The 23,418-nt window shown below is 43.3% G+C and overlaps 1 protein-coding gene across 1 annotated transcript in view; it reads right to left on the bottom strand.

Annotated features, from left to right (window-relative positions):
- The window catches only part of C7 (complement C7), a 42,676-nt gene extending 22,749 nt beyond the window's left edge, over nucleotides 1–19,927 (bottom strand). Inside the window, exons 1-8 of the mRNA XM_081132871.1 lie at nucleotides 19,681–19,927; nucleotides 17,483–17,538; nucleotides 15,159–15,234; nucleotides 12,233–12,374; nucleotides 9,960–10,107; nucleotides 8,841–8,979; nucleotides 3,828–4,004; nucleotides 2,336–2,579 (exon numbers count right to left, since the gene is read on the bottom strand). Coding sequence (XP_080988997.1) covers nucleotides 2,336–2,579; nucleotides 3,828–4,004; nucleotides 8,841–8,979; nucleotides 9,960–10,107; nucleotides 12,233–12,374; nucleotides 15,159–15,234; nucleotides 17,483–17,538; nucleotides 19,681–19,686 — 988 coding nt within the window. The 5' untranslated portion in view covers nucleotides 19,687–19,927. The remainder of the gene's footprint in view (nucleotides 1–2,335; nucleotides 2,580–3,827; nucleotides 4,005–8,840; nucleotides 8,980–9,959; nucleotides 10,108–12,232; nucleotides 12,375–15,158; nucleotides 15,235–17,482; nucleotides 17,539–19,680) is intronic.
- Nucleotides 19,928–23,418: the final 3,491 nt, after the last annotated feature.

The raw sequence follows: 23,418 nt of genomic DNA, 5'->3' as shown, positions 1-23,418 counted from the left end.
ACAGCAATTAATTCCTAAAACCCTATTTCTACAGCCTCAGTCTCTCTACCTTTAACATCTGGTTTCCAACATTTCCTCCCCCTGACTCAGAACCGCAGTATGTGAAAATTACAATTCATTATCCAATGCACTTATTTTTTTAATAAAGTGAGGATAAAAAATAATAAAGTGTGGAAATATCTTTTTCTTACATAATTGTACTAATTATAACCTCAATGTTTCTTAAAGAATACTTGGGGGCATATACAGGGCAGGGCAAAAGTAGGCTTACAGTTGTGCACATGGAAAAAAATGCAATAGTTAATAAATAATAATATAAGATTAAACTCTGTGTTTTACATACTCGCAACACCTACTTTTGCTCCACCCTGTATTGTATCCCCAAAAATTTGATTATATTTAAATTAAACTATTTAGGAAGAACAGGAACTGCTCAAGAGTAAAATTTTACTCAAAAAAAACAAAACAAAAAACTTTTACCAACTTGAAAAGCTTTAAAAATTTTTTCTCTCCATTTCTTTTAAGTGCTACAGAAAAAAAGGGGGAGAACAGTGAAACTGAATTTAAATCAAGCCACTTTGTTTTTTTAAAAAAAAAAAATTATATATCTTTACTGATTTCAGAAAGAAGAAGGGAGAGGGAGAGAGAGACACACATCAATGATGAGAGGCATTGATCGGCTGCCTCCTGCACGCCCCCGACTGGGGATCGAGCCCACAACCTGGGCCTGTGCCCTGACCAGGAATCGAACTGCAATCTCCTGGGTCCTAGGTCCATGCTCAACTGGGGAGTCATGCCCGACCCGGCTAAATCAGACCACTTTCTAGATTAATTGTCCAAAGAAATATTGTCTCTGTCTTTGCTACAAAACCTATGCTTGTGCAATTTCTTTCCAACCTGTGAAGTTAGAAGAGTTCAAATACTACTTAAATGTTAACTGGTAAAAATGAAAGCCCAATGAAAAAAATTAGTTAATGGAAACAGAAAAATATTCTGGCTCACCCACAGGAGAGGAAACGAGATCTCCTCTGAATCTCATGAAGAAGTCTTACTCTCACTGCCTCTAAAACTTACCGTGAAAGCAACTATCATAGGATGACAGGTCTGGGAAACTGCCTTGCATTCCCTCTGGGAAAGTTATAATTAAACAATCTGGGACGTTTCCACATAATTCCCTATCCACTGTTATATCAAGTAGACATCTGACTTGAATCCTGCAACATCAATTTTTTAAACCTACCGCTCTAATTTTACCGTCGCGGTTTAGTAACAGCTATTCGTTAATTATTTCTTGTTATGGAAAAGGAAGTGAACTGTGCGGCCTAACGTTTTTAAATTGCTGCTGTCGTGAAATATTTAAACAACTTGTTAAAAAAAAAAGAAGTCTTACTCTCCTCCAGGGTTGTGAGGGCGTCTTCCCTGATGAGAAACATCCTGAGGGGATGACTTGGGCTGGAGAAGAAACTGAAGGCATCAGCCTAAGGTCAAAGTTGGGAAGGAACAGGTCTGACTGGGGACATGAGTAAATCAAGGTCAAAAGGACCCTGGAGAGGACAAGCGGAGAGTAAGACGCGACACTCTCCCTTCCCACAGTGGGGCAGTGGGGGTCTCACTGTGGATCAGAGCTTGAGCTCGGGGGCAGGCTCCGGTTCCGGCAAAGGCCAGGTGCCTCCACCAGCCGCACAGCAGGAGGAAAGCACTGAGCTGGCCCTGGAGGCAGTCGGAACATCTTACAATCTCGGTGGCCCCTGGTGAGTCTCCGTGTCTCAGTCTGTGGGGCAAGAATCACAGTGGCTGTCTCACTGGGTAACTGCCAACGTACGTAACCCGGGTTCCGTGAGAAAGGCAGCCAAGAAATGTAAGCTGTTGCTACAAGGATTAGGGAGCAAGCCAGCTTGTGAGAGCCGGAGCAGATTTTTTTTAAAGGAATGTGAGTGGTAAAGGAGACAGGTAAATAAAATACTTCTTTAAAAATCTTGATTTCTGTAATCACAGCCCATTTCTCATTTGCTTTCCCTGAGGAACATTATTTAATCTGAGAAACGGGAGAAAAAAGAATTCTAAAAACCCAATCAGCACCCTCTGGAAATAGTCAATAATGATAATGGCTTAACTCACATTTCAGGGCACTGTCTAAAAGGGCTGGCAAGCTTTTCTGAAAGCCTGTAAGATTTTGAGTAAAATATAACGGACTCCTGCAGCTTGGGATGCCTTTTTGCAACTTGATTTCTATTTGCCTTATTTTAGAGCTCTAAAGTTTAAGACAGCTACACGTTATTTCCCCATTACCATCCCTGCAATGCTTTTATAACATTAAAAAAAATACATACTCTACCTCTTTGTTTCATTTTCTCTGTGTCCACATAAAAGAGAACTTTGTACTCTCCTCCCAAGGACCCGGACTGCAGAAAGTGCGTCCCGTACTTGTCGATCAGCCTTCGGTAGGCGCTGTAGTCGTACAGAGGGGGCAGGTAGGAGAGCTCCCTCCAGAAGGGCTCGGCCAGTTGCAAGAATTCCGCGTTGTTGTTGATGAACTGGGCCACCTCCACGGTGTTCTGTATCACCAGCAGCTGATAGCTCTGTGGGAAGGCGAAAGAGTGACAGGAGCTTCGGGTCGAAGCTGAAAGGCAGCGGAGATAGCCCCCCGTCCAACGTCTCCACCACCTGCCACCTGCATCACGCGCCGCCTTCCACCCAGGCTCCGTGGATTTTAATTCTGACGCGCGGCAAGGCCTCTTCGGGGCCCGATGACTCGGAGCGCTCTAAGGAATTTTTGGAATCCCAAGTAGGAATCATGTTTGAGGGTTGTCATTGTCATTTCTTTTATGTGTGACCTTGAAAACCCCGTGACCAAGGTGTTGGGCCCTCCTCAACGGCAAAACGAGAACCCACTTCATTGACTGCGAAATCATTTCACAGATAAGTATATAAAATAATGTGTCCTTGGGATCCACATCTTGGTGATGACTTTAAGGTAGGGTGACCGTATAAAGATGGCCCATACTGAAGTATTTATAAGTTAAGCCACTTTATAATGTGCTCTTTTAACTGCTTCTTAAGCATCTTTTGATGCTGTTCAAGACAAATCTGCCTTATACCGAATCCTCACTTATGTGGACAATGTTCATGATCGATGTTTTTATAGCTCATATTCCCACTTCTTAGTCATAAAACAGATAAAATATTCTTTTATGCCTCCCTTGTGTGATTTATTAGGCAAGTTATTGACTTTAAGAATGAGATGAAATATGCAGATTATCAATAATGATCAGCCTGAATTTTTTTTTCAGCAGTAAGTGTGTAGCACTTAACACAATTCACATCCACTGTTCAGGTGGCCCGAGACAAAAGTTTTGAAATTTCAAAACAACAAAGTATCGCAAGCCTTTTAACTTCCTCATATGAAAATGTAAGTATCACAAAAGTAATACAGTATTTTAAATTTTTTCTAGCATTAGTATTTAGGGAGCTAAATGAAGTGGATTTTAAAAATTATAACACTTAAAATAGTAGCATCGGTAATCATGGGTGAGAAATTTAAGAAAGTTTTAACTAGAAGATTTGAAGGTAAGTTTTTTTTTAGATTTTCAAATAAGTACAAATACTTTAATGAAAAAAAAGTGAAAGTATAAATAAATATATCAAAGAGAATTAATAAGACGAGCTCATACCTTTTAAAGTAACATATTGTATTTTCTCTTTGAAGAAGATACTGTTGCCCTTTTTAAAAAATGAAAGCTGGTCCTTTTGGTAAACACACTTTTGTCAATGTTATAAATAATTAAGCCAGTAAAATATTGAAAAGTTAACTCATATTTCATACTAACCTTTTTCTTCTGATTTTCCTTGAAATTTGAATAATCATGTTTTGAAGAAGAAGATGATGATGAAAATCCGAAATAGGAGCGTTTGTTTGTAGATGATGAAGTCACTGTTGATGTTTCTTTTACGTAAGACCAGCTACTGTTGTAAAATTCGTAATTAAAATCATTATTTATTTTCACCTATAAAGAAAATGAAAAATTTTGCTGTAACTAAATTAAGGCCTTGGACACAATCAAGAACCTTCCGTCATAGATCCTGTAATACGGATACTTTCTTCCTACAGTCTCCCAAAGACAAAGCTCTTCATTGACACAAAACAACTGTGCCTCCCATGAAGACCAGACCTTCCTGAGTATAAGGAATAGAATTCACTCTGTAACTACTCTTTGTTAACCAGGAAACATGCTATCAATAACAGCAATCCCAAGTGTTTCTCAAAATACATCTGTGAACAAACATCTTCCATTTTCCTTTAAAGTCGACATTTAGCTCAGAAGTGGGCAAACTGCCCAGCCGGCGTGGCTCAGTGGTTGTCAACCCATGAACCAGGAGGTCACGGTTCAGTTCCTGGTCAGGGCACATGCCAGGGTTTCGGGCTCGATCCTTAGTAGGGGGCATGCAGGAGGCGGCGAATCAATGGCTCTCTCTCATCATTGATGTTTCTATCTCTCCCTCTCTTTTCCTCTCTCTGAAATCAATAAAAATATATTTAAAAAGAAGTGAGCAAATTAACGAGGCTACACCAAAAAAAGAACAACAAAGCATTTGGTTCTTGATTTTTTTTGCCTAATAGAGAGGAACAGAGATGCAAATAGGTTATACAATGCAATCGGATTACCTGGACTGTGTTTTGGAACGTTCTGTGCGATTCCGTGGTAGATTTAACCTTCCAATTCTGTTACAATCGATGCGAGTAAGCCTCTTAGCTGCTTAGTTGAGCATCTCCTCACTGCCATCTACTCCACACACAACTGCGAGAACCCTTAATTGATACCTTCTTCCTTCCAGCTCAGATCCTGGATTCCCTCAACCTGATCCTCCCTCTGAAATCACATATTCCAACATCCTACCTTCTGAGCTCTTACTCTTTCAACTCTCACTCTATTATTGACATATCTGTTGTTCAGCTTCGTAGAGACGAGCTCATCAATTTCTTTTCCCTTCTTTCTCCCTGTTAGCCCCTTCATTTTTTCACTTCCTTGCTGTTGCAGTTATGACCTCAACCATTCTCTCGCCAGAGAACTTAACTTTCTTGCCTAAATACGTCCTGCCATCATGGTTGCCTGGCCAACACCTAACCCTGGTTCAACGTTTGCAACCAACTGCTCAGCACTACTGCAGAAAAATCACTCTATAGACTGGTGCCGCTCTAAGTCCATTCAGGATTTCCAACCTCAGTGGAACCCTCCGCGCGATCTGGTGGGCCTATAGTTCTCTGGTCAATTTTCTCTCTCTCTCATTCTCTGCAACACCTGTGTTTTAAAAGTTGTGCAGCTACCTCAGTCGTCCAATCTTACAACCGCTTCCTTAACTCTAAGAAGATGAACTTATCCTCTTCCTCCCACTGTCAGATGGAGTCCTCTTAAACTTCTGGCTCACAAATCTACAAAGTTATTAACATTTCTTTTTTTCCCCCCTTTCCTCCATAAGTGTCCCTCCTCCTGCCTGAGGCTAATTTCTCTATTTCTTCACTGTATTCATTCCCTCCCTCCCCTTCAAAAGACTTATTCAACTAATTGATCGTTCCCCCTCCTATAGCTTCAACTTTTCTCCCTCTGCTGGTTCGTTCCTATCAACACGTACGCATATTCTAACCCCACCAAAGCAGGGAGCACTGCGAGGGCTCTGGAGTCACACTGCCTAAGCCCGGACCCCATGTTTTTAACATATGTGAGCTATCTTCATTATTATTATTTAAGTTATTCCTGCCGAACAAGCTAGATTTAGAGATCTTGGATATCTAAACTCAACCAACAGAAGCAGCAGAAGATCAGATAATTAAGCACTAGTCAAAACTGCCTTTAGAATACGTTTTTGTAGTTCATTTGATATGTGGATAGGAAGTACATTCAAGACCAAACACAGGAGGATCCAGGAAGGTATTAATTTTCTCCACCCCGATCTTGACTCCCATGTGCAACTCATCCCATACTGAGAGTAAACACAAGTCTGCCGACCATCTCCCAGGATAAACTACACAGACTGGCACCTTCCCAAAGGGACCATGGGGCGGGATCGTGCTGATGTTCCACAGGCTTCCTGTGGCGTGAAAAATAGGAGGAGACAGAGACTATGCTTCATCAAGGTAAGTGGCTGACCCCGGGTCTGCCCTGAATAAACTCTGCTGCTGATAACCAACGCAGAGACTCAAAGGGAGGCAGACTGATTCTCTTACACGTTTATTTACTAATATTTATGTTCTGGCTAACCAGAAGTCACCTCCCACCCCATGGAGAGCTGAACACCTCATGGCCCTAGGTCACCCCCACAGCCACCACTGGGTCACTGGGTTTAGCGCTGTCACGACCGGCTCGCCGCCATCCTCCCGCCTCACTTCCCTTGGGCTGGGTCCTCAGAGCATCTGTTTTCTTCAGTCAGTAACAAGCTAGCATTTCCCTCCACTCTGACAGACACCTACAAATTCAGTGATTGAGAAGACACCTTAGGTGTCAACCCCAAACCCCACGCCGGGCTGAGGGAAACATGTCAGGGTTGTGCTGCTATTAAATGGTTCCCCTTCCTCAGAAGCTGCCCCTCCCAGCATGTCTGCCCTCCAGCTGGGTCAGAAGCGTTCTTCCTCATTATTTTCTCTGCCCTGTAACTTTCTAAACTACACCCAAATACATACATATATATATATTTTTTCAATTCCCCCTCTTGTAATCATAAAATAATTCTCAACACATCCTCCTAGGAATAGAAGGAGAAAAAAATTCTCTACGAAGGCCTAGCTTACACTCTCCCTCCCGGCCACCGCTGAAATCTGAACGCATATTACTCATCTCATAGATATAGGACTGAAATGCTGTTAAATACAATACATGGGGCGAGTGAAATACAGTAGAAAAATAAAGGGTGGTGAAGTCCGAGAGACTGGGTCCAAGCTCCACTGCTTAACAATGCGGTGACTTGGAATAAGTCACCTAAGGCCCTCTCCCTGAGCCTCGCTCTCTGCATATTTAAAATGGTAAAATATTACTTGTCTTCTAAAGATTAAACCCACACGAGTTGAGAGAAACAGTGCGGGTGCCACAGGAGATATTCAAAAATTGATAGCTATGATTATTTCTCAGACCAGTTTCACTTTTCATTCTCATGATTCAGTAACTCTTACATATAATGTATTCTGTTGTAAGTTGGAGGGTGGTGAGTTTTGCTATTTGTAATCAAAACTGCTTTCTGGAGGGGGTTAATTTTGGTAAACAAGGGCCCTTCCGTCTGAACACCCTAATAGTTTTGGTTTACAAATTTGGGAGTAATAGATAGGAAGCACTCAGTTGGAAATCTGGGGCATCCTGGGAAGAAGGGAGGGAAGCGCTGAGAGAGGAGATCTTGGAGGAGGCACGGCAAGGAAGAGGCGAGAGCAGGGGCCACTGCCAACCCACTCAGTGGGTGCTACCAGCTGACGTGTCTGACAAGCAGGGCCTGTGTCAAAGTAAGAGCAGTGTCCTTGGTTAAAGGGAGGGACAGAGAGAGGGACGGGCTAACACAGGATAAGACCAGAAACAACATTTTGTTGAGCATGTGGAAGGACAGACCGCTAAGACAAAGGCGGTCAACTGTTTCTGTTGAATGCGTTTGCTCCACTGCAATGGGAAAACCTCTCCTCCGCATTCCCCACGATCTTCAGGGACGTCCCCCAAAGCCCTAACTGTTTTTGCGTCAGCAGATTTTGTGTTGAAATCAAGGAACGGGCCGAGTTCCGGTGCGTCTGGCAGAAAGGGCTCTGGAGAAGCAGGAGCCTGGAGCCAGAGGCCACGCTGGGACCATAAGCAGAAGGTAAAGGCGGGCAGTGCGGGCGACGCGGGCAGGACGGGACGGGGGCGCAGAGCGCTCTTCCACAAGGCTGGTGGGGGTGAGCCGCTGCTTCCACGTCGGAAGCTCTCCCTAGTCAAGAGTGTCACGGGCCAGCCAGCAACCCGCGTTGCAGGTGTGCCCCAGAGAAGTCCCCCCTCATCGGCGTGGAACTCAGGCAGGGATGCTCGAGGCATTTTCATAAGGAACAGTTGGGGTCAGCAATGAAAATGCCATCTACAGCGGCAGGAGTGAAACTCAAAACCATCATTCTGGGTACAAAAAACCGTCCATGGAAGAATATAGACTGTGTGCATTATTTACATAAATGGTCCAAAACAGTCAAAACTAAATTACAGATTTTAATTTATAGACAAAGACATGGGAAATACACATTACAGAAAAACAAGAAAATGATTTGTCCAAAGTGTGAGATAGTGGTCGCCTGGGGAGTTGAGGGGAGGGAGCACTGGTCAGAGAGGAATAAGAGAGAGCCTTTAAGTCGCTGGTAATGTTCTATTTCTTAAGGTAGCTGGTGGGCATATATGGGTACTTGTTTTATTAGTTTTTTCCCAGCTGCACATATATGTTACTCACACTCTTTTGTATGTATGAAATCTTTCACAATTTGAAAATAAAAGTGTTTTTCAGTACACTGTGGCGGTTCTGAGGAAATAGTCATACGAGCTATGGCCAGGGCCTTGACTTTTACAGACCATGAGGTCCTGGGCCCACATGGAGCAGGGGCAAATGAAAATGAGGCAGAAGGAGATTTCAGCTCAAATAACACAAGTTAAAGTACCCTTGCCCCGTACTCCAGAGTTCCATAATGGGTATTCTTCTTAAGTCCATAGAAAATATTTCTAAGAACTGACCACATATTAGGTACAAGTACATTCTCCAAAAATACCAAAAATATATATATATACATATCATGAAAATAATGAGGCCTGGCAACATCTCACAGGTTCAAAATAAGAAAAATCAATGTAATTAAGTACCTGAAATGAGTACGAGAGGACGTTTCCGCTCAGTCTGTAGTAGTCTCGTCCATCCCCACTGAACACCTTTCTGCACTGACCACCAAAGCTTTTCGTGTTGATGACTCTGCTCCGGGACTGGCCGGTGAGAATATTGTAACTGGTTTTATTTTTAAAAATTAAAAAAAAGGAAGGCAGTGAAAAATCAGAAATAGCACTTGTTGAAAAAGGCATCATTAGAGAACTCTAGAAATGCACTGTGTTTAAGTACGACTTGGAGAGAGCTCACACGGAGAGAACACCGCCCTACTGCACACAGTACATTCTCCAGCCTCCCTTGCTTGGTATGGGAGCTAAAACTAATATCTGGGAAAATCCAACATCTTTCAGCCGCAGCACATGTTTGGGAAACACACAGACCTTTTCTATCTATGGCAACAGCTGGCTTTGAACTGAATCTACAGAGAAAACCAATACAATTAAGATTACTCTTGAGGAGCAAGAGCTCTCTACAACAAATGTCAACTGACTGCCTCTTAGCGTGCTGAATGGTATCCTCTTTAGAGTAATTTTATCATTTCTCTGTGAGTGAATATTCAAATATCATAGAAAAAATCATATCATTCCATAATAGATTATTTTAAAACCTTGAACTCTTAACTTGGGTCTGACCCTTAAAAATTCTTCAGAATTCTTTCTGAAAAGGCAAACACGGGATTGTCCCAACTTTACTTGGAAATAAAAGTTCCCAGCTAAGTTGAGCAATTGCTTTTAAGCCTGAATATTCCAATATACCGCTTTGCCTCTCCTTTCCCTGCTCTCGTGTTTGTCTTCAGTCTCTTCAGTAGCCCTACCTCACTGAATTCTCTCTCTCCCCCGCTCCCCCAACAATCTGAGCAGCTATTCGGGTTTTTCCAGGTCTGTGAGGCTTCCCTGGATGCAGGACTTTCGGTGCTTAAACCAGGACAGTCCTGGGACAGTCGGTCCCTCTGTATTTTACCGCATATACATTTACGAGTATACACACAGGAATTTAAAAATTGTTTCAGGATGTGGCAAAGAGCTCTGAGCCAAAGGCTTGGCCATTAGGTGATTTGCTATGACCCACCAATATGCACGGGAGGCTGACCAGCTCCTTACCCATTTCCAGTAAGTTCAATGTTGGGGGGAGGTTTATCGAGGTCGCAGGAGAGTCTGCTCTCTGCGTTCTCACATCTGTCTTCATCAGCGCCGTCTTCGTCACAGTCAGAATCCCCGTTGCAAACCAGAGACTTGCTGATGCACTGGCCTGACCACGGGAAAGGCCATCCCATGAAAATAAAAGTGGGAAGAAAGGAAGCACCACATGGGATCAAAAAGCTTGCCCCCAGCCCCCAGCCCTCAGCCCCCAGCCTCTGGCCCCCAGCTTCCAGCCCCCAGGCCCCAGCCCCCAGCCCCCAGCTCCCAGCCCCCAGACCCCAGGCCCCAGCCCCCAGCCCTGCACTGACACTCTGGTGTGAGTTTGACATCCATTCCCAGCATTTCCACGGAAGGACTGGTGATTATTTTGGTCCTCATTTTACAATACAACAAATTGATTCTGATTTTGACCAGACACAAAATTGAAAATAAAACCTGAATTCCAACTCCAGGCTTTCACCTGTGAGCATCAGGCAGTTTGTCTGGATTCTCCAAAATCGGACAGTGCCAACCACTGGGAAAAGAAAGATTGATCTCCTGCCCCTCAACTTTCCGTTTTCTTTTCTGGAATCACTGACCCAGATGGCCAAGTCCTGCTTTTCTCGATGATTCAGATGTGTAAGCTTTGAGAGCACAGGAACTGAGCCAAAAGGTAACAACTCAACATTTCTTTAGCACCTACTCTGTGTGAGAGACTCTTCTGGGTGTGGGAATACAAACATAAATAAAAATGGTATTGTCAGGCTTTTAATATACTTTACAATGTAATAGGGAAGAGTATAGACGTAGATTACAATTCGACAACATCATTGTCACGGTAGACATAAGCCCAGGGTTCCAGGGATGCACTGGAGGGTACAAATGATCTGGCTCCTGCTCTCCTCCGCAGCACCACCTGCAGCCGCTCGGCGAGCTTCCCATGCCCTAGTCATCCTGGATCGCTTGCAGGAATAAAGCCAGGCTTCCTCTCATCTCCACTGACCTTGCACTCACAGTTCTCGCAGCCTAGACGGGTTTTCAAGGCTTGTCTTCAAGAATCAAATCACACATTACCTCCTCTCAGAAACCACCCCTATCCCGCAGGCTACAATGCATGTCCTTCCCCTTGTCCTCACAGTATGCTTTGCACACAGTCCTGACAGTATAGTTGCACCCACTATGCTCTCACTCAAGCCCATGCAGCAAACATTGGTTGAGAGTCGACTATGTACGAGGCACTCCAGGCTCAAAAATCAAATATGATACAGGGTGGGGCAAAAGTAGGTCGGCAGTTGTTCATATGTAAAATACAGTAATTACTAAATAAAAAATAATACAAGAATAAACTCTGTGTTTCACGTACTCACAACTGTAAATTTACTTTTGCCCCACTCTGTATGTCTTCAAAGAGTTCATAGTCCGCCAAGAGACGTCCAGACCGCCCAATACTCCAGATTTCAGATGGTACAGTGTACATAGGGAACACAGAGAAGTGATTTGTTAATCAGCTCTATCAGTTAAGGGGTTAGGGAAGGTTCCCCAAAGGAGGTCTCATTTGATTTGGGTTTTGAAAGTGAAATAGGAGTTTGACAGCTGTTGCTGAGGAACACTTCTAACACAAGGATTATTTATATTCTATTCTGTCCATAAAGCTTTAATTTTTTTAAATTTTATTTTTTAGAGAAGAGGCTGTGTTTTATTTATAAATCCACAGCGCCCATCACTATATCTGGAACATTAACAAGAATAATAAATGTTTGCTAAAGGTTGCTGAGTTAATCTTATTGCACAAATGCAGCATAGATAATAAATCACATAATGGAAAAACTATGTTTCAATCACCCATGCATAGGGGTGATCTGCATTGCTCCTTAATGACCTATGAGAGTTGCTTTTCTTATAAACATACTAATAATTTTGGTAGTAACATTGTTCTTGCCCAGTGTCAGTGTTCATACCAGATCTTCACCAAAAATGCAATGTCAAGAACTGTGTGAGTCCATCAATAGTCATATTTCTTTTCAAAGAAGCAAAGAGTCTGCCCGCTTTTATTACCATATGCCTCCCCTTGCATTTGAAAGAATAATAGTGGAGGGTGTGATTATTATGCCAATAAAAATTATACCGAGATTGGGGGGACACTAATTTATAGGTCAATATAAATTCAGTAAAATCTAACAAATAGATACTGAGTACGCTAACCAAATAGCATTTGAGTTTGCTCTCTGCATGCCGCACCTGCGGAAAACCAGTACCTGAGAAGCACCTGAACCGCTCTCCGCACCCCTCTTCCGCAGGGCACCCCCGGGCAGGCTCGCAGGCCTGCGTCTGGAAGGCACCGCCTGGGCACGGCTGGCCGCCGTACTGCGCGTGAACGGCGATCAAGCGCCTGCGGGTCTGCGCGAGAAACAGCAAGTGCTCATCAACGGCTCCAGGTTCCTTTGTCTGAGACATAAGATCTGAGAAAAATTAACACAACTGAAGAAGTGATGTTTGGGAAATGGTTCTGGTGTCCCACAGAAGTAAAACCTCCAAAATCAATGAGCCCACAGACCTACTTGTCCTTGAGTCCAGTGACACTTGGGTTATTACTACAGATAATATATCTATATTTACTATATATATTTTCTCTTAGAAGTGAGTGCTAAAAACAATTAGTGAATCTTTAAGAAAGTAACCTGAAAGAGTTAGCTGGGGAAACATGCGAGTAGATTGCAATACAGGATGGTCAATGTTTTTGCCAAAGCTCTGTACCAAGAGCTAATCAGAAAGGCAACAGTGAATTTGGCTGGAGAGAGGGTAATGGTATCGAGAAGGGGGCTGAGATGAAGTGAAGTTATGGAAAACTTTGGAAAAGTGGTGGCAACTGATTTGAACTGAATGTCAACCCCTTTCCAGGAAGGCGAGGCAACCCAGAGGGAAACGTGTCGATGTGCATGTGAAATTTACAGAGCAGGGGCCTAAGAAGCCCGAAGGGGAGGCTGCGCCTGCAATGGAATTCTAGGGGACAATCAAAATCGTTGACCCCTGAAATGGGAACTGTGTCAAAAGCAAACCCCCGGGGAAAAGAGTAGGGGAAGGTCGAGGAAATCATCAAACCAAATGGGAAACAACTCATCGTCTTAAAATGCACTAATCGGAATAAAGACGTGGATCCCATGTTTAGATAAAAAGAGAGATGTACGAAATTCTTTCCATCCCCAAAGGGGCATCTTTTAAGCTTCTTCCTATACTCAGCTGCTCCCCATTAATAAAAATGAACAAAATCTGAGATTCCAGAGAATTTCCACCTTGAGCAAAGACCAGCAGGGAAGACTAGATGTTGAATCGATCCATCTTAAACCAGCTTAGAAGTGGGGCTGCCTCGGGACAAAGGGCCACAGGAATGTGATTTGAACCCTGAGCAGGTTTCCAGCATCCTGGGCCTGGCTCCCCGTTTCTCAGTGGGGAATGGAACTCAGTACAGCTTCTTGATAAGTTTTTAGTTTCTGCATTTAATTGATGAAGACACCTCTCACGTATGGCTTATTCATTTGTCATTCTCTGGAGTTCCCAAGCACAGGTCATGTTGTTTGTATAAGGAATGTTTTCCCTCCCTGTCATCAGGGCGACCTTGAAGGCCGCCTACTCTCAGCCGTCTCGTTCTCACCTGTCACATTCTCATCTTACGAGCCCTTTTTCATTTTCACTTGTCTCTTTCTGGATGAAAGTTTTGATTGTATAAGCTAAGGATGTATCCATTGTACGATGACCTTCACTCAACGAGAAAACATGCTAATATGAAAAATACCTTCTGTCTCCTTCTATTTAGTGTTCTTTCTTAACCCGTTTTTAAACTATAAAAATGTTTTCTGCGGTTAGCGTGTGTTTGACGTATGCCTTATTGTTCATGTACTTCTGTGCCTGTAATCAGAGTTGTCATCTATTATATTTGCCAGAAGCCGAATTCTGCATTTGTTTAACTTATTTGGTAAATGCCACTCACAGAGGTACTAAGTAAATGCTGGATGAAAACAATGATTATGATGATGCTTCAACATTATCTTCTGCAGTATCTTTCCGTTGTTGTACTACTTAAAAAATAAACTTAAAATACACATTTTTTTTTATGCAAACAGAACCACCTCTGAAATATTTTACAAATATGAAATTATGCTGTGCACCTGAAACTATTATAATGTTACATGTCAGTTAAAATATTTAACCATTCAAATGTTCAGAACCTTTAAAACAAACATTAGATTTTTCAAGTTTATCCTAAGAAAATTATCAGAAAAGAGGATATATGGCTATGTATAAAAAATGTTCACTAAAGTTTAATTTATAAAAAACAAAAATGTAAATAATCTAAATCTCAAAACAATAGCAAAGTTGATTAAAAAGTTTGCTGTATTTATATAAGGGAACATAATACAGCTGTTAAAATTCATGCTGATAGTATGTTAGGTTAAAATAGTAGAATACAAAACTATGATCGAATAAGCCTAATTTTAAAAATCATAAACACATAGCAAGAAAATAAAAAGAAAGAAATAAATACCAAAATGCTGGTGTATTGGTTTCTTTTAAATGGTAGAATTATAATTAGTGTTATCTTTATGTATATTTTCTGTTTTTTCTCCAATGAGTAATTTATAACAAGAAAAAAAGCAGGAATTTTTAGAAGTTCTCTATAATCTCCAGAGCAAGTCTGGTCTTTTATTTGCATTACTTAAGAATGAAACTTTAAACTATTACAAAAAAAAAGTTTGTCTTTTCATGGCCATTCACTATTTGTCAGGTAAAACAAAGCAATAATTTTACTACTTGTTAGTGTTTATTTCAAATAAGAAGAAAAGCTGAATCCAATAGGCATGAACCAGATTTTGAATTAACTTCATATCATGCTATTCTTATTTCTCTAATAGCTCAAGAGTTAGTGAAATGCTTTTCATTGTCATCCTATGTATATTGCTAGGCTCAAATGTAAGATTTATTTAGAAAAGTCCTGCAAGAAAAAATTAGAATGCAGAAATTACTTTATTACAATATTATTACACAAGTTAGGCCTCTTTTTCTTTAAAATTATTAATTATATTTTTAAGAAACAAAGGATAGCATTCAAAAGTTAATGCCTTTTTGTCCACACCTGAGCTATTTCAGCAGATAAGTAGTAAGTACAAAGTTTCTGCATGGCCCTACCTGAGACTTGGTACAACCATTACACTCTGACCAAGGGCCGAAGGAACCCCACTGGCAATCGACTGGAGAGGAGGCGCTGTCCAGTGGTTCATCGCAAAGCAGGTAGAAAGATAAGAGAGAGGGGACACATCAAGAATAGTCAAAAACAGTCAAATATAGTCAAAAATTGCTTTGCCGTTTTTTTCTAAGAGACACCAGAAATATCCCAAAATATATTTTTAAAATATGTCAAAGGTACCCACTTCTTTAGAGATTAACATTTATTAAACATCTATAATGTAGCAGGCGCTATTTAGACACTAGCGCTGAAGATATATTAAAAGATAGGTCAGCCCAGTGGCGTGGCTCAGTGGTTGAGCGTCAACCTATGAACCAGGAGGTCAAGGTTCGATTCCCGGTCAGGGCACATGCCCGGGCTGCGGGCTCCGTCCCCAGGAGGGGGCGTGCAGGAGGAGGCCGATCAATGACTCTCTCACCATTGACGTTTCTCCCTCTCTCCCTCTCCCGTCCTCTCTCTGAAATGAATAAAAAAACATAAATTAAATAAAGATAGGTCACTAACCATTGATAGAGGGGAGAACAAAGATACAGATGCATCAAGAAATGACCCTAATACAATAATACAATCATAATCCGTAATACAATATATCTGATCTAAAAGATTTCATGGCAGAAATGAGCACAGTGTGACGCTGTGGAGGCACAGTTAGGGGAGTGTTCCCAGTTGGGAGGGATAAGTGAGAACATATAGGAGGAAGGTATTACGGCCTTTGAAAGGGCTCTGAATGATGAGTGGAAATGTTATTCAGAAACTCTCGAACAGGGCAACCAGGGGTTCTAAAAAGACCCTGTGAGAAGTGGGGATACTGGAAACTGGCAATGGCTGGATGGACAGGAAGTTATTTTTAAACGCTCCCCCGGTCATTTAGGTCACTTCTTATGCACACACCCATAGAGGGGAAATTCCAGCACAAACAATTCCACTCAAATAAAATACATGTGGAAAGTGGAGAGTTGAGCCTTGGCTGGTAGCTCAGTCGGTTAGAGCATCGTCCCGGTGAGCCAAGGTTGTGGGTTCGATCCCAGGTCAGGGCACATACAAGAATCAACCGATGAATGCATAAATAAGTGGAGCAACAGATCCATGTCTCTCTCCCCACCTTCCTCTCTCTCTAAAATCAATTAAAAAAACCAAAACCAATAAATAAAAATATTATTTGATTGATTAATTAATCAAAATAAAATGGAGAGTTGGCACTCATGCAACGCTTAACTCTCGGCTGTGTCCAGGCCTCTTGGCTTACACCTAAGAAACTTTGAGGCCTAGCCTAGCCTCAAAGCACATTTACAAAGGCTGAAGGAATGAAGCCTCCTGTTCTCTGGATTTCCAGCATGTTTCTCGCCTTGGAAACATCGCAAGTTAAGGTGCCCTCTGCTTATGCTCAGGCTGGCGCTGACCTTGGAAGTAAGGAGGTGCGTGTGTCTGGGGGCCTTTATGGGGCCACCGGCGCTAACCCGTAGTCTTGACAGGGCGTCAGTGATCGCAGGGCCTTGGAATTACTGACCCTTAAGCAATCGGAACTTGCTGTCTTTCTGTTTTGGGTCCCGGGGACAGACTGCCGTCTTCCCCAAGCACCGAGGCGTGGGGAGGGGAGGGGGCCTGGCCTCGCCGCCTCTTTGCCCCCCCAGCTCCCCGGCCAGGCCTCGGCGAGGAGCCCTGAGCACGTGTGCATGGAAACCAGCTGTGTCCCGACCTGAACCACCAGCGGGCTCGTGGTGCTGGCTCGGTCCTCTTGGCGTCCCGGTCACTAGCTCTGAGCCTGACACTTACTCTGACAGTTCGACAGAGTGAACTGACCTGGTCCCGTCCCGCCAAACTGTCCGAGAAGCAAAACAAGGCCACGGGTAAATGCTGCTGCTGTTTTCCAGGCCTCAAGAGCCAAAAAAACGGTTTTCTTAAAAAACTCTCGACCTTTTAAATCCAAAGAATGTTCTGCAATGACTACAGTTAAAGATCAAAGTCTGCTCTGAGCTGCGTGGGGCGGCTGCCGCCCTCCAAAAGGCAGGTAAAACCAGGCAGCTGGGACAAGCAGAACACCTTGAGGTGTATTTATTTCATCTCCAGGTTTCTTCCTTACAGAGAGCGAAATGAAATAAGAATTAAACAAGCTTTTGCTATCACTGTTTTCCTCAAAATGTGGAAAGACACAGCGTTGAAGAGATAAATACGCTCAGGCTGCAATGTAGAAATCACGGCGCACGAATGTCCTAAAACCCAAAAATAATGTTTAATGATTTCCACCCACAATCCAAACAATTCTCACCTTGAAAAAGCTGGGAACTGTCCTATAAATCCCACCAAGATGAAGAAACCTATTGCCTGGGGAGGGGAGGAAATAAAAGCATTATTTTAGTTTGCATTTCTTTAATGAGCTGAAAGCGAATTCATCTGCACAAGTCAGGATTTGTGACTGAGGGATGCAAAGAGTGGGAGGACCATACAGAAGCCTTGATGACGCTACTAGTCTTTTAAGTTTCCACGTTAAGTAAGAGTTTACTCTGACTCTCTTAAGCCCACCTCCTACTCTTCATTTCTGTAAAACAGCTAGGGCCGGGCGATGTCAAGGACGAATTAAAAATGATCACTAGAGTTAAACTGTCGCAAGCATTTCTTTTGGGTCCCTTGTGTTTTAGTTCCGTTCTCCGCTGTCCTGCTCTCTGACTTCAGCACCCGTGAGGGCACCCGGAGAGGAAACATCTGGGAGAAAGCGCAGGGAGAGTGTGGAGGAGGTAAAGGGGAAATGAGCCTCATAAAGGAGCGGGAGGCTGAGACACACCCCTCCTGCTAACAGGCCAATATCCTTTCTCTCTTCTCTCAGTGCAGCTGTGGGGTGGCTTCCCAACATTTTTTCCAGACCCTCCCGCTCGCCCTCCGAGCTCACCTGCCCTCACGTTAGGTGTCTTCCTCCAGTTAAACGATCCTTGCGGCCTGTCCCTGTCCTTTATGCTTGAACAAACCCTCTGTCTCTTCTTCTGATCAGCCCAACCGAGGCGCCGTGGGCACCGTGGAAGTGAGTAAATAATAGTGGGGGAGGTAGGACACCTCCCGAGTTTTCAACAGACGTGTGGAGCATATAATGCAAAGCAACACCTTTTAAAGGTTTTATTTTTTAATTGTAAACTACATGTTTGCTTCTTTCCTTGCTCATATGCCTCTGTGCCCCCCTTTTTTCCTGCCCCCCCGGGAAAGCCTGTCTCAGAGCTTCAGGAGTCACGCCCAGGCATTAACAAATTTTCAGAAAATAAAAATTCTGGACCAATTTAATAGTCAAACTTCAACTTATCATCCGATTTTAAATATCTCTCCTACTCCCAGTTCCTGGATGCTTATAACAAGGGAGGGGTGCTCTTGGGCATCTCTGCCCCACCCCTCGCCCAAGCTGCCTCTGTCTTCTTCAGAGTCAGAGCAGCGGGAGTGAAAGGGGAAAGAGCCGAAAAGGGTCTTTTTCTAATGATTATTAAATTGGTCGCGTTGCCATTGCTTGACTCAGTCAGCGGGAGTCTGGTGATGGTGTTCACCGCCCCCAAACATTTTTAAATTTTAAAACTGCAAGACAGGGTCATAAAGATTAGACTGTATCATAATTCTAACTTTGTAGGGTTACTTGGTGTTCTAGTAATTGTGATTTGGGTTTAATCTGTAATCACTTAATTTGGGGCATGAGTTATTCAGACCCATGTCTCACCCCTCCTCCAAACCCATTGGAAACAGCACATATATCACTCAATATCACAGATGGACAGCAGAGCGACCACAAAGGCCGTGGAGCAGCGGACAGGACTGGAAATCATCGTTTCAGCATTATAATGCAAAACTTTTAACATTTAAATAGCAAAATTTTCAATAATAAAACTGTGGCAGCAATTTCAAGTTACTTTTGCATTCCAGAAATACAATCTATGACAGTGATTTCTGTCTTTGGTCTTGTCTTTGGTTGAATAGTAATTTTTTTTTTAAATCATCTGGCCATTTTGCATTGGACCAACATGTGTATTTGCTAAACCTTTAGTTTCATCCCAACTACCTGTGCCTTCTCCCATCGTAATGCTGACCCTCTGAAGTCCCGAGTCTCTGAATTTTCTTTTTCATAAAGCTCCTAGATAAGTCAGATCACGGGGGCTCACGGCTCGACTCCCAATAAAACACACAGAAATACGCTGCAGGGAACTTTTCCCTAAGAAATAACAAAGGTACCATTGCCTCTCTCAGTGGCTTCCTCAGACTTTCATAAACATTGTCTCCAATTCCTGGTTCCCAGACCTCTGGACCAATCCTTTAACTGCAGGACAAGCAAAAGGGATTCACTTTGGCTGAACTGTTGAACATATTTAAGTGAAGATATAAAAAGTCACCATTGTCCTCCTTGTTTCCCATGTCCTCTCCTTCCTGGAGCTCTTTCCACTAAGGTCACCCTCACTGGAGACAGCTCTGTTTGCAAAAGTAACAGAATAATTGTCTTACCTCCATGCTGGAGAGAACACACGGGCGGGGAGCGGAGGAAAGTCCTGCTGGGCGCTGGGCCGATCCCTAGCAGAGGAGCCCGCGGGCAGTCTGCGCCCCTGGCTGCCCTGGGCTCGCTTGGTTCCCTTATATGGAGCCGGTGCTCCTGAGCTTGGCTGCCGCCCCAGCCGGGTTCCTGGAGGGAGCCCCCGGGACAGGAGGAGCCCGCCCCCCATTGCTCTGTGTCTTCAGGCCAGATGCAGCTTATCAAGCCACCCAGGCCTTGGCTCGGGCCAGCTGGGACTGCTTGGAAATGCGGCTCTGCGGAAACATCTGTAAATCAAGAAGGGCAGAAAATGGTCTCGGCTCAACGTTTAAGTGATTTTCAACCACAGGAGACTGTGTGAGACAAGGAATGAGCCTTCATCCCGTCTCAGTCTACTAAGCCAGCGAGTTTCGACCTTTCTCATCTCATGGCACGTAAACTAATTACCAAAATTCTGTGGCACACCAAAAAATGTGCTTTTTACCAATCTGACAAAAAAAAATAATAAAATAGGTATAATGTTGATTCATTCACACCGACGGCTGTTATTGTGTTGGTGGTTGTCATTTTTTTTTTTAACTTGACAACCTAAGAGAAAAGAAGTCAGTGCCCCTAACTAAATAGTCAGGTATTGCATGTTGTAAAAATCCTTGCAGCCCGGCCGGGCGTGGCTCAGCGGTTGAGCATCGACCTAGGATCCAGGCGATCGGGGTTCGATTCCCGGTCAGGGCACAGGCCCCGTTGCGGGCTCGGTCCCCAGTCGGGGGCGCACAGGGACAGCCAACCCGCACACACCCCTTCCACTGAGAGGCACCGGAGTAACGTCTACTCCCAGCAAACGTCCAGCCCTGGATTCACAAAGCACAGTGGCCATTCATGACAAATTAAATGTTCCGAAAGTTCTACCCAACTAATGCTTCTTCTAAACTTTGTTCAGACCAGAGTTTCCCAAATTCATGTGACCACAGAACTTGCGTTTCTAACAAGCCCCCAAAACGGGAATGTGGCGTGCTTTGGCAAATGGTGTCTGAGCCAGGACTGAATAGGTAGAGGGGAAAGCGGATTTCTGCCCGACTGGGGAAGGGTCCACAAGAGCCCACAAGAGCCCAGCCCTTCCCCACGTCTCCTGCTATGACCCCCCCCTTTCCCCCATCAGTCCTCACTTCCCTTGCTAGCACCTCAAAAGCTGTTAACATCCCCAGACCTGAATAAAATTAGGCCCCTGATGATATCAGGAAGCTGTTTGGGTCCACCTAGGAGAGATATTTGAGAACATTTTAACAAGCCTATTTCATCTACTGGCCATTTGGCTTTGCTCTGCGCTGTTCTAACAGATTCCTCTGGCTCTGGAGGCACAGAAGTGCACTCCCTGGGGAACGATAAAGCCTCATTTTTTTCTCTTCTGCTGAGACTGGTAAGGTCAGAATTGAAACTGCCAGGGGCTGGAGCAAAGAAGCAACAGCACCCCTTAGTGGCACGTGTGCTCCAGGCCCTCGGGTAAAGGAACAGCATTAGGCTGTGGCGTTAAACCACTTGGAAACCCTGAGAAACACTGAATCTTCTTAGGCTCCCAGTCAAGGGCTTGTTAAGCTAATAAATACTCCAGGTGGCATCTCTTTTTCCATTTAAGTGTCACTGTGTGAACAGTGAAAAATGACTATGAGGCAATGCTTTATCCAAAGGAAGCTTTCAGCAAAATGATGATTGTTAAATGTCTGATCATTACACTAATAAGATTCTGCCTATCTCTGCTGGCATTCAATACTGTAATTTGTTCATTAGTTTAAAGTGCTGGCATCCAGTTCTTCATATGAATGCTGTTTATGGTTTAATTAGAGTAAGAAATATTTACGGGGCTTCACACTTCCCTTTTAGATAGATGGCGGTGCCCCTTACAGCACTGCTCAGGCCTTTGCCCCGTGGTTCTGATGGCCGCAGAAGGCAACGATCCAGTTACCATCGGGAGGCGATAAGACGTTTGTTGTTATGGTTTTCAACAGTGGCAGGCACTTGCTAAGTTTAGGAAAAGGCCAGGTTTGCTTGGGTTTGTGCTTTCATCTGGGTTTTTCAGTTATCTGCAATGCACAGAGTAGCAGCAGCCTGCAAGCCCAAGATACATTTCATCTGGTTTACACTTAAATTAATTCAAACAGCTTGAGAAGGAAGATACAAAATGCAGAGCTTTCCATGGTTCCCTAACTGCATTACGTGAAGTCCTACAGAGGAAGGGTGACTATCAAAAGACAAGGTCATTTATTTATTCTACACTTTATTTTTTTATATGTTGAAGCCCTATCCTAAATTACTATGGCATTTGGAGATGGGGGTCTTCTTTTTTAAGATTTTTTTATTGATTTTTAGAAAGAGAGGAAGGGGGAGAGAGAGAGAAACATGCATGGGAACATCGATCAGCTGCTTCCTGCACGCTCCCCACCGGGGCCGCGGCCCAGGCATGTGCCCTGACTGGGAATCAACCAGTGACCTTTCGGTGCCGGGGACAAAGCCCAACCAACTGAGCCACACCGGCCAGGACTATTTATTCTGTACTTTAAACTTGTGGTGCCTACAAAGAAAGTTCGGTTTGTCTGGTTTTTTTGTTGTTGGTTTTTGTTTTTGTTTTTTCAGATCAAGAGTTCAGCATATCATGGCCCTAAAATAAAAATTAATCACTCTCAGATAATGTCAGATAATGTGGGCGGTAGAAGGAAGTAAAATCCTGAATTGTCCAAACTTCACATGTTTGTGAAAAAATCTTGGAAACAAGTGAAGAACAGTCACAAACACATAACTGAGAACTTCTTAAAAGAAAGAACCTTTCTGAAATCAATAAAGGGTACTCATTTATGTTTCACTGGTATAAAAATGTGCTCTAAGGGCAGAGAGTCTGGTTCAAGTCTTAGGCAAGTTGCTTAGCCACCTCGATCTTCTTGCTTCCTTACCCAAAAAGTGGAAACATTATCTAACTCATAGGGCTGTTACATTAAGCGAATCCAAGTAAAGCAGTTAGCACTGTGCCTCAAATATAGTAAGCTTAGTTCAATAAATGTGAGCTACTGTGCAAAGATTAGAAACAACCCAAATATTCATCAGTTATGGATTGGTTAAGTCAACTATAACATGCACATTAAGTGGAATATTATGCAGTTATAAAACATTGAAAAAGTTCTCTATGCATTGAGGAAAAAGAAAGATACAGAACAGTAAGTTACTTTGGGATTACAAGGGGGAAGGATAAGAAAAATATATATTCACATTTGTTTATATTTGCATGAAGAAACTCTCGGATACCCAAGACACTAATAAAAATTATAACCTGACTGGGGATACATGCGAGAAGGGGGCTGGAATCAGGATAGACAGAAAGAGATGGGACTAAGACTTTTTACCTTATGGTGGTTTACATTTTTAATACATTAATGAACGTATTACCTATTCTCAGCTAACCTGTCAAATTATTTAATTTTTGTTAGCTGCTATTATTTTATTATTCAGAGCGCAATAGCACAAGACCAGACACCTTCTCTGTCCTTCGCGCGTGTGCTCATGCGTCCGGGTGAAGGAACTGGGTTATACTGTGAGGATGTGCGATCGGCGCTCTCACTGGAAGGCCTCACGGATGCCAGGGCCAAGGGCGGGGGGGTGCCTGGGTGCAAGATAGACCCAGTGACTCAGAGGCCCTCCCCTTAGTGACTGCTGACACAGCCCCTAGCTTT

The sequence above is a fragment of the Miniopterus schreibersii genome, assembly GCF_964146895.1.
Source record: "Miniopterus schreibersii genome assembly, chromosome: 3".
NCBI lineage: Eukaryota > Metazoa > Chordata > Mammalia > Chiroptera > Miniopteridae > Miniopterus > Miniopterus schreibersii.
Note: the sequence above shows the minus strand (reverse complement) of the source record. Positions and strands in the feature narration are given on the sequence as shown.